At 35.4% G+C, this 18,526-nt stretch overlaps 1 protein-coding gene across 2 annotated transcripts; it reads left to right on the forward strand.

The window, feature by feature from the left end:
• Positions 1 to 3,614: 3,614 nt before the first annotated feature.
• On the forward strand, positions 3,615 to 12,460 carry LOC145013163 (uncharacterized). 2 transcript variants are annotated; one of them, XR_013664863.1, is made up of 6 exons: positions 3,615 to 3,726; positions 4,529 to 4,616; positions 5,130 to 5,201; positions 5,594 to 6,822; positions 11,652 to 11,739; positions 12,253 to 12,460. XR_013664863.1 is itself a non-coding variant. In XM_078971971.1 (5 exons), exons 4-5 carry the CDS (start codon positions 5,598 to 5,600, stop codon positions 12,270 to 12,272), a joined length of 1,245 nt encoding a protein of 414 aa, XP_078828097.1. In that variant the 5' UTR covers positions 3,615 to 3,726; positions 4,529 to 4,616; positions 5,130 to 5,201; positions 5,594 to 5,597; the 3' UTR covers positions 12,273 to 12,459. The 2 variants fall into 2 exon arrangements, 1 of the variants encoding a protein (XP_078828097.1); XM_078971971.1 differs by lacking the exon at positions 11,652 to 11,739 and having other exon boundaries at positions 12,253 to 12,459.
• Positions 12,461 to 18,526: the final 6,066 nt, after the last annotated feature.

The raw sequence follows: 18,526 nt of genomic DNA on the forward strand, positions 1-18,526 counted from the left end.
ATAGAGTAACCCCTCAATCAGATGGAATAGAAAACCAGACAACAGGAGAGTATTCACAAGGATAGGCTTCTAAACCCACTTTTTGAATACCTTACCTCATATGCAATTGTGTATTACATGATTAATCATTTAAGAAAAATTCGGCAGCATTTCCCCTTAGCTCCTAAGTATATATAAAGTTATATACCGAGGAGCAAAGAGAAAATAACAACCAAATATTTCTTAAACAACCAATCATGTAATACACATATGCATCCTAAATGAGATAAGGTATTCAAAAAGCAGTCCCAAAATGGGGACAACCCGATATCAACTTCTAAATCAATTTCGGGCGGGTATTTCTAGACTTTTGATGATTTAAAAAGAAGAAGCTTTATCAGCTTATTTTTGTTATTTATATCATCTTTTTTTTCATATTTTGTTATTTTGATTTAAAAACAAGTGAAACAACCTGAAATTATTTTTTTATTATAGCATGATACTTTAAACGATAGTCTATATATATGTGTGTATATATATATATATATATATATATATATATATATATATATATATATATATATATATATATATATATATATATTTGTTATTTATATCATTTTTTTTTCATATTTTGATTTATCAACTTATTTTTGTTTTTATTTTTCTATTTTGAGTAATTATAGTTTAGTACATTTAGCGTTTTAATTTTAATTTTTTTTTATTATAACATTTTACTTTAAACGATATTATATATTTGTTATTTATTTAATTAGTTTATAATGGTTTATTATTATTCGTCTTCTTTTTCTTTTTAAAAACTTTTTAACCAATTCGATTTATCAACTTATTTTTGTTTTTATTTTTCTATTTTAAGTTATTATAACTTAGTAGATTTTCTTTAAAACCTTTTTGAGTACTTTAAATAATTTTAATTTTTTCTATTTTGAGTAATTATAACTTTGATTTATCAATTTTGATTTATTTTTCTATTTTGAATACTTTAAACAATTTTATTTTATTTTTATTTTTCTTTTTAAAACCTTTTTGACCAATTTTGATTTTCTTTTTAAAACAATTTTATATACTTGTTATTTATTTAATTAGTTTATTGTTGTTTATTATTTTTATTTTTCTTTTAAAAACCTTTTCGACCAATGTTTCTTTATTACCTTATAGAAAAAAAATTATCTGTTATGATGTATTTATTTTAGGTTTTTAATATAGAATAAAATATATTTTTAATAATCATATGAACATTCTTAAATTTTACATATAAATTCACGCTAAACATACAATAGTTTCACATATATGTACATCAACTTCACATATAAATTCATCAACTCATACATGATCATACATGATCAACAAGTGAAACATATCAATTTACATATAAATTCATCAATTCTTACATTATCAACAAATGAAACATATCAAACTAATCAAACTACCATGTTCCTGCATACAATAGTTTCCATACATTCAAACATATCAATTTTACATATACATTCAAACAAAGTTAAGAGTTTCAATCAATTTTACATATACATTCAAACAAGTTAAACATACAATATACATTCAAACAAGTGAAACAAATCAAAATAACCAAAGTCCAAATCAAAATCATATACATTCAATTTAACAGTTTCATGTCATACAATTTCCATCAGTTTTACATACACTTTCCATGAATTAATAAAGTTAACAAGTTTCAATCACATACATTCAATCAATTTTACATATACAATCAATTTAACAGTTTCATTTCATACAGTTTCCACGAATTATGAACTTCACACTTTCCAAATTTCAAACTCAAAATCAATTTCACAGTTTCATGAATTATGAATATCCACATACAATCAATATTAAGAACTGAAACAGATGAAACTAACCTCTTCTTGCCCGGAAAAACGAAGGTAAATGCGGTGGTGAAGCTGCTGTCGTCGGTGTCTCCGACTGGAACAAGAAAAAAAAACACTTGAAATAGGAATCGGTGGTTTTTATGTGTGTTAACAGAAGAATTGAAAGAGAAATTGGTCTTGAAAACAAACCTCGTCGGAGATATGAACAGGAAATCGAAGTTCCAGTCGGAAATTTGGTGGCAGTTGACTAAGGAGGTGGTGGGACTCGGCTTTGGAGGCAAATCGGGGGTGGGGGTCAAGTTTGGAGCCCAATCAGCGGTGGAAATCAGTGGTCGTCGCCGGAGATAATTACGATCGCCGTGGGACTGCAATCAAACAAATGGGAGCAAATGGAGTCTGGGGAAGACGAACCGGAACTAAAAGGGGCCATTAGCGGCGACAAACTGGAGGGAAATCATACGTGCACTTTCTGGCGATTCCCAACCGTTGGATTGGGTAAGCATCGTAGGGCCAATATTTGGTCTAAGGTTGGTCAACGGATCACGGCGACATGTCGCCACTAAAAGAGTCGTCTCTGATGCCTTATCACAGGAACAAACCCTATCCGTTGGATTATTTGCCGAACCAAGGGTGAGGATTGAAAGTAGTATGTCCCCGACGGATAGCCGGTGATTATCTTTAGCGACGAGACTATTAGCGACGACAACTATGTTTTAGCGGCGACACCAAACAAGGTAATTTTCCCATGAGCGTATTCTCATTGTTGAAATAATATATACGTCATACAAGGTGTTGGGCTAAGCCAAGTAAATGGGCTAGACTAAATAACACAATTGAGCTATACTTATACAACAATAAATAAAAATAATAATTGTTTACCGATAGTGAATTGACCTCGAGCTACTGCTTCTTTCGTTAAATCACAAAAAACGTCTTCACCTCATTATTTAATTTCGTTTTTACAGGTGTAATATAATATGTGGTTTTTTAAAATCTCAAATTGTATATATGGTGCGATTTTCTTGTTTTGAATTTACACCAAGTCATGAACATCCTTAAAATGTGCTTTTTAAAATCAATAAAACTAGGGATGAATATGGTATCGGACCGGTACCAATATGCAAATACCAAATATCGAAATTGGTGGAAAATGATATGGAGTACCGAACTAACATAAAGTTAATGGTACGGTACCGATTGTAACATACACTTTAGTAACCTTGTTTAATTATCATGTTTCATATGATTGTTAGTTTAAAAATGAATATTATTATATATTATGTTGTTTTAAACGTTTAAAGTAGGTAGTTATAGTAAAATAGAATTGTAAGCGTTTAAAATATATATATATATATATATTATTTTCGGTATGGTTTTAAGCGTTGATTTCTAACGAAATAGGTTTATAATATTTGAAGTTAAACTAAGTTTAGAATCATTTGGAATGTATTAGAGGTGATAGGGAAGTCTTATGTGATTCCGATCAAAAAGTCAACTATCGGAATTAACGAAAGTATAACGTCTAAGTTAAAAATAATTAAATCTGATTTTATTGGAAGATCTTTTCTGGGATATTTTTATTGGAAGTTGTAAATTATCTCGTTAGAAACGTACAGGCGAAAACCTCATCGAAAACGGAGTTTCGAGCGAAAAGTTATGCAATTTTTAGTGTTTAGGGGTAAAACGGGTACCCAAACCGGGTCAAACCCGACCCAACTCGGGTTTTTACCCATTGAAACACGATTTTGAGTCATTTTCCTGCCATTTTCAGTTCGTCACCATCCCTATGGGAGATTTTCACATACATGATCAATCTTGATCAAGTTTTGAAGATTAAATCAAGATTTTGAGTGTTCTTGAAGTATCAAGTCTAGTAATCAAGGTATGAACTCTTAATTTTTGGATTAGCCCTTGTAATTAGTGAGTTATTAAGAGATTAGGGTTTGATCAAAGTGGGTTTACCACTGATTTAATGAAATTAGGCATGAGTTTATGTTATTAACCTAGAATCTTAAATGGAAATCAAGTAACTACATGTAAACTTGAGAATTAATCATATGGTTTAAGAGTAATTAGTGAAAATTAATAATGAAACCCATGGTTTATACTTGAATTAGAATGGATTACTAAAATATTCAGTGTTATCATTGTAAAAGAAGAACTTGGTGATATTGATCATGAGGTTTGATCATGTAAAGGGTAAAATGAAATTATAAAGGGTATAATTGTCCTGTTTTTGTAAAAATCACCAAAAATTATAGAAAAATCGTATGGAGATGTGCTATATATCCCTGGAAAGCTGAGAATGTCTACTTTGATTTTTGTTTTAAAACCAAAATCTAATTCCGGACTTAAAAGGGGTGAAAACAGCTATATGTTCAGTGCAGTAAGGCTGAATTTTGACAGCTTTGGAACATTTTGACAGCTTTAGGATGCTGTTTTGTAAAATTCATAGTAAATTATAGAAAAATCATAAAAATGTGAGGTCAGTGGCATTAGAAAGATATAAGAGTCTATTTTATTAATATGTATAATTTATTAGTTATTTTGACATTTAATAAGGGTAAAACAGATCTGCAAGTGACAGCTATACAAAGAACAAAAACTAAAATTTCTAAATTGAAAACAACATAACTTGAGAGTAGTTGAGTAATTGCTTATGAAATTTGAAATATGAACTCCAGGGGTATAATTGAAGGTTTTAGAGGCCTGAGGATGGTGTAATTTCATCAGAAAAAGAGGAATTTTATCGCAACATTCGGTTACAGCACAGTGAGTTCAATATAGGGACAATTGTATGTTATGTGTTATATGTGCAATGTGCTTTCTTGTGTTATTGATCTAAGTGGTTATTACTTGATATTGATTTTGATGCCTTTGGCCATGTAGAGCATGACTCGTATCACTTTGGTATTGGCTTTGTGCCTTTGACCATGTAGAGCATGACTCGTATCACTTTGGTATTGGCTTCGGGCTAGGTAGGGCTGAAAGCCTGTATATTCTAGCAACATGATTAAAAGGGATTGTGTTTTATGTGCCTCTTGGGCTGGAATTTATGATGCTTATGATCCTAAATTATTGTGTCTTAATTATTGTAATCCTTTGAATCTAACCGTTTATTGATTTGGAAAGTCCTTCATTTGATACACATATAAGCCTTTGTTGTCCTTTGTTTCTTTTTGTTCCTGTCATATTGTTATGTATATGGCATAGCGTTATATTGTATCTATTTTTGAACTCACTAAGTGACGCCCACTTATCCCTTTTAGTGTTTAACTATTTCAGGTGATAAGCATCCAGAGTAAACACGCTTTGTTGGAGGACTTAGAGTAGTTGACACTACTACGTTTTTACTTGGTATACATATATGTATATGGATTATAAATTCCTGGGTAGTTATGTATTTATACAACTAGTTAGGAAACTTTGTAAAAACCCTTTTAGTTGGTTTGTATCCATGCTTTTGTATTTAGACCACTAGTGTGAATTATAATTATGAATATGCATGTAGCATGTTTGGCTTTATGGTAATTTTAGTGAATGGGGTCTTACAATTATGGTATCAGAGCACTGGTTTAAGCGAACTAAATACCACGAATTGGTATTTAGACTTAAACTGTTGGAAGTTCAATATATGAACAGATTTATTGTCCCTATATGGATACAAACCATAGGAAAGACTTAAGTGGGGTGTTGGGTAATGATAAATCCTTATATTCTTACGTGTTATGTTACTCCAATTTTTTCAGAGCAATGGCTGAGCAGGAGGGTAGTCATACACCAGATGTGGGTGGAGATCTTCATCTTAATGAGGGAGATACTCCAATATCCCCTCGTGAGGAGCGGCTTTTGGATAAACTTACTGGTGTTATTCGACAAACTCTAGAACAACACAAAAGGGATAGTGATAAGGGTAAAGAGAAAGCCACCGGAGAGTCTTCAAGAGAGAAAGCGAAACGTCCCTCATTCAAAAATTTCAAGAGTAGTGGTGCTACAGAGTTTTCAGGTGTCCTTGATCCCATTGTTGTTCTTACCTGGATCCAGAACACAGAAAAAGTATTTCGTATCTCCCATGTGGTTAATGAAGACAAGGTTAACTATGCTTCTGCAATGCTCATTGGAGAAGCCTTAGTCTGGTGGGAAGCGACATTTGAAGCTCTTAACGAGTATGACCAGGAGAATTTATCTTGGGAGATGTTTAAAATCCGCTTTCTAGGAAAATATTGTCCTCTAGATATGAGGAGAAGACTGGAGAAGGAGTTCCTCGAACTTAAGCAAGGAGGAATGACTGTGACCGAATATGAAACTCAATTCAATCAAAAGGCACGGTTTGCTGCGAAGTATATCCCGACTGAAGACGATAAAAGTCAGTTATTCATGGAAGGGTTACGGTATGAAATCCGTGATTTCGTGATCAATCGGGATATTCTATCATTCGATAAAGCTGTTGAGTATGCCCGAAAGCGCGAGCATGACTTAGAGATACGTGGTGCCACTCTTTCTATCCCGAAGCATCCACGTGTTGATCGAACTGTTTCTGTTTCAACTAATCCATTGGGTCGATCTGCTCAATCTGATCTTAGCACAAAAGTACAATCTCAGAGCGCCTTTCGTGGTCGCGGTCGGCCACAATCTTTTTCTCTTCAGTCGAGAGCTCCACCACCATGCCAGAAATGTGGAAAGAGCCACCAAGGTCAATGCAGGGTAGGAAAAGGACCAGTGATTTGCTATGGATGCGGAGAAACAGGTCATATGAAGCCCGTTTGCCCGATGAGGAATGTTACATGTTATGCTTGCGGTGTTACTGGCCACAGAAAGCGTTTCTGCCCTACTCTTACCAGCCAAATGGTGAGAAGTCAAGCTTCCGTTCAACAACCAGTGGGTACTTCAACCCAAAAGGAGGATGTGCCAAAGGCTAAAGGCCGTGCATTCCAGATTACCCCAGAGGAGGCACGCGAGGACCCGAATGTTGTGACTGGTACATTTCTCGTCAATTCTAGACCTGCTCACATCTTATTTGATTCTGGTGCCTCAGATTCTTTTGTGTCTCGTGAATTTGCGCGTTCTTTTCAAATTGCATGTTATGCACTCGCCCAACCATTTCATGTAGATACCGCGGGAAGTGTATCATTACTTGTTGATAAAGTCTATAGAGATTGTGTCATAGAAATTGAAGGTTATAATTTTCTTGCCAATTTGATTCCTATCTCCCTACCCAACTTTGATATCATTCTCGGCATGGACTGGTTGTCAAAGAACCGTGCAGAACTCTTGTGCTATGAAAAGATAGTACGCATTCCTATTGAAGGGGAGAATCCTATTTATGTCTATGGTGAACAAAGAATCTTCAAAATAATCTCTTTCCTTAAAGCTCGTAAATTCATATCGAAGGGGTGTTCTATCTATTTGGCCTACTCAGTTGATGTCTCAAAAGAGGAGAAGAAAACGGTAAATAATGTTCATGTTGTTAACGAATATCCTGATGTTTTCCCTGATGACTTGCCTGGCCTTCCTCCGGATAGGCAAGTAGAATTCCGAATTGACCTTGTGCCTGGTGCTGCTCCGATTGCAAAGACTCCTTATCGTCTCGCGCCAACAGAGATGAAAGAAATGATGATCCAACTGCAGGAATTACTTGACAAAGGCTTTATCCGACCGAGTACTTCTCCCTGGGGTGCTCCTGTATTGTTTGTCAAGAAGAAGGACGGATCGATGCGGATGTGCATTGATTATCGTGAGCTGAATAAGGTGACTATCAAAAACAAGTACCCACTACCTCGCATTGATGATTTATTTGATCAACTTCAGGGTGTTAGCTATTTCTCGAAGATTGATTTGAGATCTGGATATCATCAGTTGAAAGTTCACGAGCAGGATGTGCCGAAGACTGCTTTTCGTACTCGATATGGGCATTATGAATTCCTTGTTATGCCGTTTGGTTTAACAAATGCTCCTGCTGTATTCATGGATATGATGAATCGGGTATGTCGCCCAATGCTCGATAAATCAGTCATCGTATTCATTGACGATATTCTAATCTATTCCAAGTCTGAATCTGATCATGCCATTCATATTCGTGCGGTGTTAGAACTTCTTCGAAAGGAGAAACTATATGCTAAATTCTCGAAATGTGAATTCTGGCTTCGCCAAGTTCAATTTCTTGGCCATGTTATTTCTAGTGATGGTGTATCTGTAGATCCTATCAAAATCGAAGCCATTCAAAATTGGGAAGTGCCCCGTAATGCTTCCGAAATTCGTAGTTTCTTGGGTCTCGCGGGATATTACCGGAGATTCATTAAAGACTTTTCTCGTATAGCCATACCGCTCACGAGTCTTACAAGGAAGGAAGTAAAGTTTGAATGGGGTGAAGCCCAAGAAAAAGCTTTCTCAACTCTAAAAGATCTTTTGACTCATGCTCCAATCTTATCACTCCCAGAAGGTGATGATGATTTCTCCGTATACAGCGATGCTTCAAGATTGGGACTCGGTTGTGTGTTGATGCAACATGGCAAAGTGATAGCCTATGCCTCAAGACAACTGAAAGATTATGAAAAGAATTATCCCACTCATGATCTCGAACTCGCTGCAGTGGTATTTGCCCTAAAACTTTGGAGGCATTATCTTTTTGGTACAAAATGCCAATTATTTACTGACCACAAAAGTCTCAAGTACATATTCAGTCAGCAAACTTTGAATATGAGACAACAACGAGCCATGGAGCTGATCAAAGATTATGACTGTGAAATCCTATATCATCCTGGAAAAGCCAATGTAGTTGCCGATGCACTTAGCAGAAAAATTTATCGTAATAGTATGTGTTATGCTATTACTCATACCACAGTAAAATTCACTATTCTAGATGAACTAAAGAAATGGCAAGAAGAGGCCCTAAAGCCAGAAAATGTGAAGAAAGAAGGGATGATACATTATAATGATGCTTTACTTGATGATCCGCGAGGATTAAAAGTATTCAAGAATCGGCTATGGATTCCAAAGATTGGTGGATTAAGACAGAAGATTTTAGATGAAGCCCATAAATCTAAACTTTCAATACATCCTGGTACAAGTAAAATGTACTATGATGTAAGAGCTGATTATTGGTGGCCTGGATTAAAGAGAGACATTGGAAGATATGTACAGGAATGCTTAGTATGCTTACAAGTCAAAGCAGAGCACCAAAAGCCTTATGGAACCCCAGAAAGTCTTAGTGTTCCTGTATGGAAATGGGAAGAACTGTCCATGGATTTTATTACCAAATTGCCAAAGACTGCTAGACAACATGATAGCATTTGGGTAATTGTCGATCGCCTGACTAAAAGCGCTCATTTTCTTGCCATGCGTGAAACGGATCCAATGGAGAAATACGCACAAGTATACTTGGATGAAATTGTTGCAAGACACGGTGTGCCATTAAAGATCATTTCCGATCGTGATACTCGCTTCACTTCTCACTTTTGGGCAAGTATGCAACGTGAAATGGGATCTCGAGTTGCTCTCAGCACAGCTTATCATCCCCAGACAGATGGTCAGACAGAGAGAACAATCCAAACCGTAGAAGATATGCTTCGTGCATGTGTCTTGGAGTTCGGTGGTAACTGGGATAAATACTTACCTCTTGTTGAATTTTCGTATAATAACAGTTACCACGCTTCAATCAAAATGCCACCATATGAAGCATTATATGGTCGCAAATGTCGTACACCATTGTGTTGGCGAGACATAGGACAAAAGATCCTTGGAGGCCCTGAAATGATTCAAGACACCACCGACAAGATTCAAATTGTACGAGAAAGAATGAAAGCGGCCCAGGATCGACAGAAGTCCTATACAGAAAAGAGGAGACGACCCATAGAATTCCAGGTGGGTGATTTCGTAATGCTAAAAGTATCCCCGTGGAAAGGCATTATGCGATTTGGGAAGAAAGGAAAACTAAGTCCTAGATTTGTTGGTCCTTTCAAAATCATCCAGAGAGTTGGTAAACAAGCATACCGCTTGGAATTGCCGGAAGATTTGGCAGGTATTCATGATGTGTTTCATGTGAGCTATCTACGCAAATGCTTGAGCATCTATGATGAGACAGTTCCATTATCAGAGGTGAAATTGGATAATAAGTTAAGATATATAGAAGAACCTGAAGAGATTATAAATGAGAGAACGGTTGATCTGCGTAATAAAGAAGTGGAGTTAGTGCTTGTCAAGTGGAAACATCATCGAGGCCCAAATTATACTTGGGAAAATAAGAATGACATAAGAGAAAAATATCCCCGTTTGTTTAAATCGTCGTGATTTCGGGGACGAAATCCTCAAAAGGAGGAGGTATTTGTAACATACACTTTAGTAACCTTGTTTAATTATCATGTTTCATATGATTGTTAGTTTAAAAATGAATATTATTATATATTATGTTGTTTTAAACGTTTAAAGTAGGTAGTTATAGTAAAATAGAATTGTAAGCGTTTAAAATATATATATATATATATATTATTTTCGGTATGGTTTTAAGCGTTGATTTCTAACGAAATAGGTTTATAATATTTGAAGTTAAACTAAGTTTAGAATCATTTGGAATGTATTAGAGGTGATAGGGAAGTCTTATGTGATTCCGATCAAAAAGTCAACTATCGGAATTAACGAAAGTATAACGTCTAAGTTAAAAATAATTAAATCTGATTTTATTGGAAGATCTTTTCTGGGATATTTTTATTGGAAGTTGTAAATTATCTCGTTAGAAACGTACAGGCGAAAACCTCATCGAAAACGGAGTTTCGAGCGAAAAGTTATGCAATTTTTAGTGTTTAGGGGTAAAACGGGTACCCAAACCGGGTCAAACCCGACCCAACTCGGGTTTTTACCCATTGAAACACGATTTTGAGTCATTTTCCTGCCATTTTCAGTTCGTCACCATCCCTATGGGAGATTTTCACATACATGATCAATCTTGATCAAGTTTTGAAGATTAAATCAAGATTTTGAGTGTTCTTGAAGTATCAAGTCTAGTAATCAAGGTATGAACTCTTAATTTTTGGATTAGCCCTTGTAATTAGTGAGTTATTAAGAGATTAGGGTTTGATCAAAGTGGGTTTACCACTGATTTAATGAAATTAGGCATGAGTTTATGTTATTAACCTAGAATCTTAAATGGAAATCAAGTAACTACATGTAAACTTGAGAATTAATCATATGGTTTAAGAGTAATTAGTGAAAATTAATAATGAAACCCATGGTTTATACTTGAATTAGAATGGATTACTAAAATATTCAGTGTTATCATTGTAAAAGAAGAACTTGGTGATATTGATCATGAGGTTTGATCATGTAAAGGGTAAAATGAAATTATAAAGGGTATAATTGTCCTGTTTTTGTAAAAATCACCAAAAATTATAGAAAAATCGTATGGAGATGTGCTATATATCCCTGGAAAGCTGAGAATGTCTACTTTGATTTTTGTTTTAAAACCAAAATCTAATTCCGGACTTAAAAGGGGTGAAAACAGCTATATGTTCAGTGCAGTAAGGCTGAATTTTGACAGCTTTGGAACATTTTGACAGCTTTAGGATGCTGTTTTGTAAAATTCATAGTAAATTATAGAAAAATCATAAAAATGTGAGGTCAGTGGCATTAGAAAGATATAAGAGTCTATTTTATTAATATGTATAATTTATTAGTTATTTTGACATTTAATAAGGGTAAAACAGATCTGCAAGTGACAGCTATACAAAGAACAAAAACTAAAATTTCTAAATTGAAAACAACATAACTTGAGAGTAGTTGAGTAATTGCTTATGAAATTTGAAATATGAACTCCAGGGGTATAATTGAAGGTTTTAGAGGCCTGAGGATGGTGTAATTTCATCAGAAAAAGAGGAATTTTATCGCAACATTCGGTTACAGCACAGTGAGTTCAATATAGGGACAATTGTATGTTATGTGTTATATGTGCAATGTGCTTTCTTGTGTTATTGATCTAAGTGGTTATTACTTGATATTGATTTTGATGCCTTTGGCCATGTAGAGCATGACTCGTATCACTTTGGTATTGGCTTTGTGCCTTTGACCATGTAGAGCATGACTCGTATCACTTTGGTATTGGCTTCGGGCTAGGTAGGGCTGAAAGCCTGTATATTCTAGCAACATGATTAAAAGGGATTGTGTTTTATGTGCCTCTTGGGCTGGAATTTATGATGCTTATGATCCTAAATTATTGTGTCTTAATTATTGTAATCCTTTGAATCTAACCGTTTATTGATTTGGAAAGTCCTTCATTTGATACACATATAAGCCTTTGTTGTCCTTTGTTTCTTTTTGTTCCTGTCATATTGTTATGTATATGGCATAGCGTTATATTGTATCTATTTTTGAACTCACTAAGTGACGCCCACTTATCCCTTTTAGTGTTTAACTATTTCAGGTGATAAGCATCCAGAGTAAACACGCTTTGTTGGAGGACTTAGAGTAGTTGACACTACTACGTTTTTACTTGGTATACATATATGTATATGGATTATAAATTCCTGGGTAGTTATGTATTTATACAACTAGTTAGGAAACTTTGTAAAAACCCTTTTAGTTGGTTTGTATCCATGCTTTTGTATTTAGACCACTAGTGTGAATTATAATTATGAATATGCATGTAGCATGTTTGGCTTTATGGTAATTTTAGTGAATGGGGTCTTACACCGATTTTCAATACTTAGCACCGACACACACCATACTGAATCCCGAAATTTGTGATTTTCAATACAGTACCGAGTATCGTCTCATATTAACATAAACGGTGTCGGTTCAATACATGTTCAGTTCGATACCCATGAGAATTTTACTCACCCCTAAATAAAAATGAATTTTCTTAAAGAATTAAGTGGTAATAAGAGTTTTTGTTAATACATAATGTATTTTACTAAAGATTCGAGTCGTAATGAAAAGCTTTTGTTAACCTATAGTGAAATACATACATTTCCGTTTAAGTATTGTTCGAATCAATTTATTTATTTATGACAAAAATATATAATAGTCCTGTGGTTTGGCATAATAGGCTACTTCGGTTAAACTTTTTGTCATTACAGCTCCGGTCGTTGTGGTATATATTAAATACTTAGGGGGTGTTTGGCTTAGCTTTTGAGAAGTCAAAAGTTCTTTTAGAAAAAGATAGAAGCCAAAAGATGTTTGGCAAAACAATTTTAAAACCTAGTTTTGGATTTTTGATAGAAGGAAAATCAACTTTTTGAAAAAGTCAGGAAAACTGACTTTTTGCAACTTTTTCAAAAAGACTTTTGGCCCTTAAAAACTAAGCCAAACACCCCCTTAGTATAATAATTTTTTTTTGGGAAATTGATTAATGTAAACACTATTTAATGGTTTTCCATGATAATAACTAATTTTTTAAACTAATCGCTTGGTCCGGACTTAGTCATTCCGGACCCGAAATCCGATGTGTGTGATTGTATAATCCGGTGTGTGATTATATATATATATATATATATATATATATATATATATATATATATATATATATATATATATATATATATATATATATATATATATATATATATATATATATATATATATATATATAGACACACACAAAAAAAAAAGAAAAAAAAAAAAAAGAAGCCAGAACACACGTTCCGGAATTTGTGTATTCGAAGCATGATCTACCTGTATTTCGAATCTAATTTCAAACATGGATTCGTCAAACCAAGTAGGTTATATTCTTTAATTTATTTTTCATTTGATTTTAGAAAATGATTTACATGTTTCCGAATGGTCCGGGATTTGAGGAACAACTCCGAAATAGTATGATCGAATCTGAATAATCATGTATTTTTATGTTTTTATCATTGTACGTGTGAATCTCATGTAAGTATCTTGTAGGGTGTTTCAGATCGGTTATTTTAATCTGTAAGTAGGTATTGTATGAATTCTGGAATTGTATTGTAAGTCCGGAACACAAAGAACGTGATCCGGAACCCGATGAACCATTCCAGAATGTTTTTAGGGAATATCAATTCGAAATAACTATACTTATCATTTTTTCCAAAAATAGTTTAATAACCCATGTTAGTCCAAAGACGAATTTGCATGGATGTTTAAAAAAATGGGTTTTACAGATGACAAATTTGTATTCTATTTACAGGAACCATCAGAATTGAACCCGATAAAGGTAAAATCTAAAAACAAAGATTTATAATTTCAATTTATTATTACGGTAATGTATTAAAATGTTCTTGAGATTTTTGTTTTTGTAGATAAAAAACCAAGATGTTGAGATACAAAATAAAATAAAAAATAAATCATCAAATGTGTAACACCGTAAATTTTCAAACAAAAGTTTCATTTTTAAAACACATAAAAACTCATATCATATTTCTACAAAACTACAATTGTCTCAAATGTCAAACACAAATCTACAAAATAAATAATATTATCTCAGAATCCTCAAACATAGTCTCGACAAATGTGTACAATCAAGTCGGCACCTTCTTGCGATCCTAAGAAGTACCTGAAACACGTAACACACAACACGGTAAGCACGAAACTTAGTGAGTTCCCCAAAATACCACATACACCAATAATAAGTCTTTCATGGCTATAGCTCGGTATGGACCCTCCGGTCATGCGTCTTGGTGACGACCCTCCGGTCTCACGGCTCAGTGTGGACCCTCCGGTCATGTGTCTCAGTGAGGACCCTCCGGTCTCACATCTCGAGTTGGACCTTCCAGTCCTATATCTCAGTGAGGACCCTTCGGTCTCACAGCTCGGGTTGGACCCTCCGGTCCGATCTCACAATGCACAGAATAATATAGCATATATCACAAAGACAAAATGCATAATATCATATAACTCAAATAAGACGCTCAAGTCACTCGGTAGTACCACTCAAGTATGTATAGTGAGGAAAGACTCACCTCGTAAGTAAAGCAAATATGTCTCGTACTCGAATCACCAGTCTAGCCTCAGCCTAACATATACCATAATTATCTCTAATTAATAAACTACCCTCAAGGATGCTAGGCTAAACCCACTACAAATTCTCAAAAGGATAAAATACCATTTTACCCTTCCATGGCCTCTATAGTCAATAGATTGACCAAACCCTAAAAGTCAACAGCAATGCGTACGCTGGGCATACAGCCCCTTTATGATGAGCGTACTACATTGCCATACATGCATATGGGTTCTTCGACACTATGTTATTGTACCTAGGAGTACGATCGGCGTACGTCCCATACTCCCTTTTCCCACTCTCTTGGTCTTAATCACTTAAGACGATAGCTATACTCTCAAATTTGGACTCCCTAAAGGCTCTTCCATAAGTTCGTGACTTTAAGCCTTTGCATGGTTGGGAAAGTCTAAAACCCAAAAACTCTCATTATTTACTCACAAAAGTGCTCATATCTCATGCATGGGGTGATTTTAACGTCCAAGATCCCATTTATATGAGTCCACTCCACTAGAGACACTTAGAGGGACAGGTATTAGGCTTTGGAGTTCAACAAACTCATAAAGCTTCAAGCTTTGGGACAAAAACCCTAAAATCAACCATAATATGCACAAATCAAAACAATGAGAAAGCTTTGAGCTTGATACCTTCAAATGATGCACCAACCATAGGGAAACTCAGATCTAAGCCTGGACTCAAACTCTATTCTCTTCAATGCTCCTTCTTCACTCAAATAATCCCACAAGAACACTTAGAAGCTTAAAATGGCCACTCAAGCTAAGAGAACATGAATTAGGGTTTTAAGGGGGTTGAAAGCTGGAAATGGTGGCCAGAAATAAGGCCATCATGTTCCTTAAGTAGGGGTACACCCCACAATTATGGTTTTCATTCTGAGCCTAATACGCCCAGCATACCCTCTGGTACGCCCAGCATACCAGGTGGCTTCCGCGTTCAAATCATGCTCATGAGTACGCTGAGCGTACACATGCGTACGCCCTACGTACTCAGCTGCCACCTTTTTTCAAATAAAGGGCCAAACTTGACAACTACAATAATACAAGGGTTAATAAGATATACCTCGTCTCGGGATGTTACAATTTTCCCCCACTAGAATCAGACTTCACCCTCGAAATCATCTTCTGGAAATAACTATGGGTATTGCTTACGTATCTCCGACTCCAGCTCCCAAGTCCACTCGGATCCCTTCCAATGTTGCCACTAGACCTGAACCAGGGTCACCTCTTTATTCCTTAATACCTTCACCTTCCTATCCAAGATCGTTATCGGTCTCTCAATATAATTCAGGATTTCATCAACCTGAATGTCCTCTAAAGAAACCACTGTCGTCTCATTGGCTACACACTTCCTCAGTTGGGACACGTGGAAGGTGTTGTGAATCTGGCTCAACTCTGCAAGCGACTCCAATCTATAAGCTACCTTACCCACTCGTGTTATCACCCTGAAGGGACCAATGTATCTGTAACGCCCGGGTTTTCAGGGCTAAGCATTTTTGTCAATGTAATAGTCTAGGTCAACTATTGTAAGTCTTTTTGAAGTAATAAATATGAAATATTTGAGTATTATGTGAATTATGTGTGTTTATGTGTTTATTATTTAATTATAAATGTATAATTAATAAAGAATAAAAATGAGCGTCAAAATTAAAGTGTGAGATAATCCCGATATCTCTACATAAAGTTGTAGAATATGTCTCAAGGTTTCCGTGCATATAAAGAATGCCGAAATCCGAGCTATAAAGAAGAAGTTATGGCCCGCCGAAGTTTTACGACAAAACCGGCACGACACCGGGAGACGTAAATAGTGAATTTACGATAGAAGACTTTTTAGCCTTAGCAATCTAAACAAAAGTCGTAGAATATGTTAAACTAAGAACATCGATAAAAAGAACGCCCAAATCTGACTTCGTATGAAGAAGTTATGATTTTTCTAAGATTCGGCTTAGCAGTGCACGGCCTGAAACTCGAATTTTAGTTCGAGCGGTTTTTGGCTTACGCAACATAAATGAGAGTTGAAGATCTCATTAATAGGAAATCAACGGTAAAAAGACAGACAAAAACAAAGTCCGTATGTAGAAGTTATTAATTTTACGCAGACATTTAACAGTATAATCTCCTTGTACTGTTAAATTTAAGATCGGTCGAGAATTAGCTGACGGTGTCAAAATGAAAGTTGTAGATCTTATTATTACCTACGCGTGGATATAAAGAACGTCAAAAACGGAGGTCGTATGTGAAAGTTACGGATTTTAGAAGTCGGAAGTGTGCTGTGCGAAAATGGGTAATGTGGCACAATCTTGGCCATTGCTTTCTCCCCAAGGCTTGCCACCAGATGGTGACATGTGGCACCAAGTTCAGCCACATTTCACCCTATAAATACCACCTCTCCCACCCTCATTTTCTTCACACCTTTCCCATTCTTTCTTCTCTTTACTCTCTCTCTCTCTCTCTCTAGAACCTCTCTCTAGCCCCGAAATCCCCCGAAAAGCCTAGGGAACCTCCCTAGCACGAGGCGGAAGCCCCGGAGTGCTCGAAGGCTCTGAGAAGAAGAGCTTTTCGGCTCGGGAACGCTGCTCCAAGCAAAGCCCGGTTTTCTATAAAACCCGCTGTAAGTGAGCTACGCCTACGCTATTTTTAATATAACTTTTATTTAATTATAGTAACGTTATTAGGAACTTATAATAAATACTTGGGCTATTATTATGGGTTATATAAGTATTTTTTTGACGCTTATATAATAATAATAATAGCTAGACTATTAATTAGTCTCGACGAATAATAAACTAAACTCTAGTGGTAATAATACTAGGTTTCGTCGAAGAAAAATTCTTTTTAAGAAGCGAAGCGCTGTCTGAGTTCGGAATCACCACCTTTTCCGGTGAGTGCATAGTTACCTTCAACTTACACATAGATATGAAGTATTTTATATAAATTACGTGCTATGTGTGCATATTATCTGAATACTTGCTATCTATGCTAGATGAACGTTGTTATACATGTTTTCAATGATTTAAACTGTATATGTATTTTATATCTACGAAAATGTTGGGGTAAAACATGGGTAGATGTAATAGGTGATGTGTGATAAAATGATGAGAGGCCTCGATGTTGTTGTTGTTGATCCAGTCATCTAGCGGAGTATAGATGACGACCACGGACTCTTCTAGACAGTCCAGTGGAACACTAGCAGGTTCGCAACCTGTAGGTGTTGTGAACGATGTGTTTACCGGTGTACTCCATCCCCCACATGGTTGCCTATTAGGACATTTATTGCTGAGGAATCCCCTTAGCAGTAGTGTCCGTCCCGATGATGATCCTTAGGCTAGGTCCCTTATGATAGGTGTTTAGGGACGTAAAGTGAGGATAACGGGAACAAGTAATCGGGTTATTGTTGATTGATGAAATTAATAAACTTATTGTGGGTTGAAAACCCTATGTGCTCACCAGGCTCCCAAGCCTGACCCACTCAGTTTTATGCATTACAGGTAGTGGCGCATGAGCATAGGTGTGATGTTTTGGACGAGGGATTACGGATATAGGCCTGTAGATATGAAATAATGTAGTAAGGCTTATATTGTACTGTTTATACTTTTGATCTGTACGAACATGACATCCCGAGTCTTTTAATGAAATACATTTCTATGGAAATGCTTTTGATAAATCTTTATCATATTATTGTTTTGGGACAAATTCCGCAACCCTTTTATTAAAAGATAACTCTG

Source organism: Lactuca saligna, chromosome 8 (genome assembly GCF_052625555.1).
Source record: "Lactuca saligna cultivar CGN05327 chromosome 8, ASM5262555v1, whole genome shotgun sequence".
NCBI classification, from domain to species: domain Eukaryota; kingdom Viridiplantae; phylum Streptophyta; class Magnoliopsida; order Asterales; family Asteraceae; genus Lactuca; species Lactuca saligna.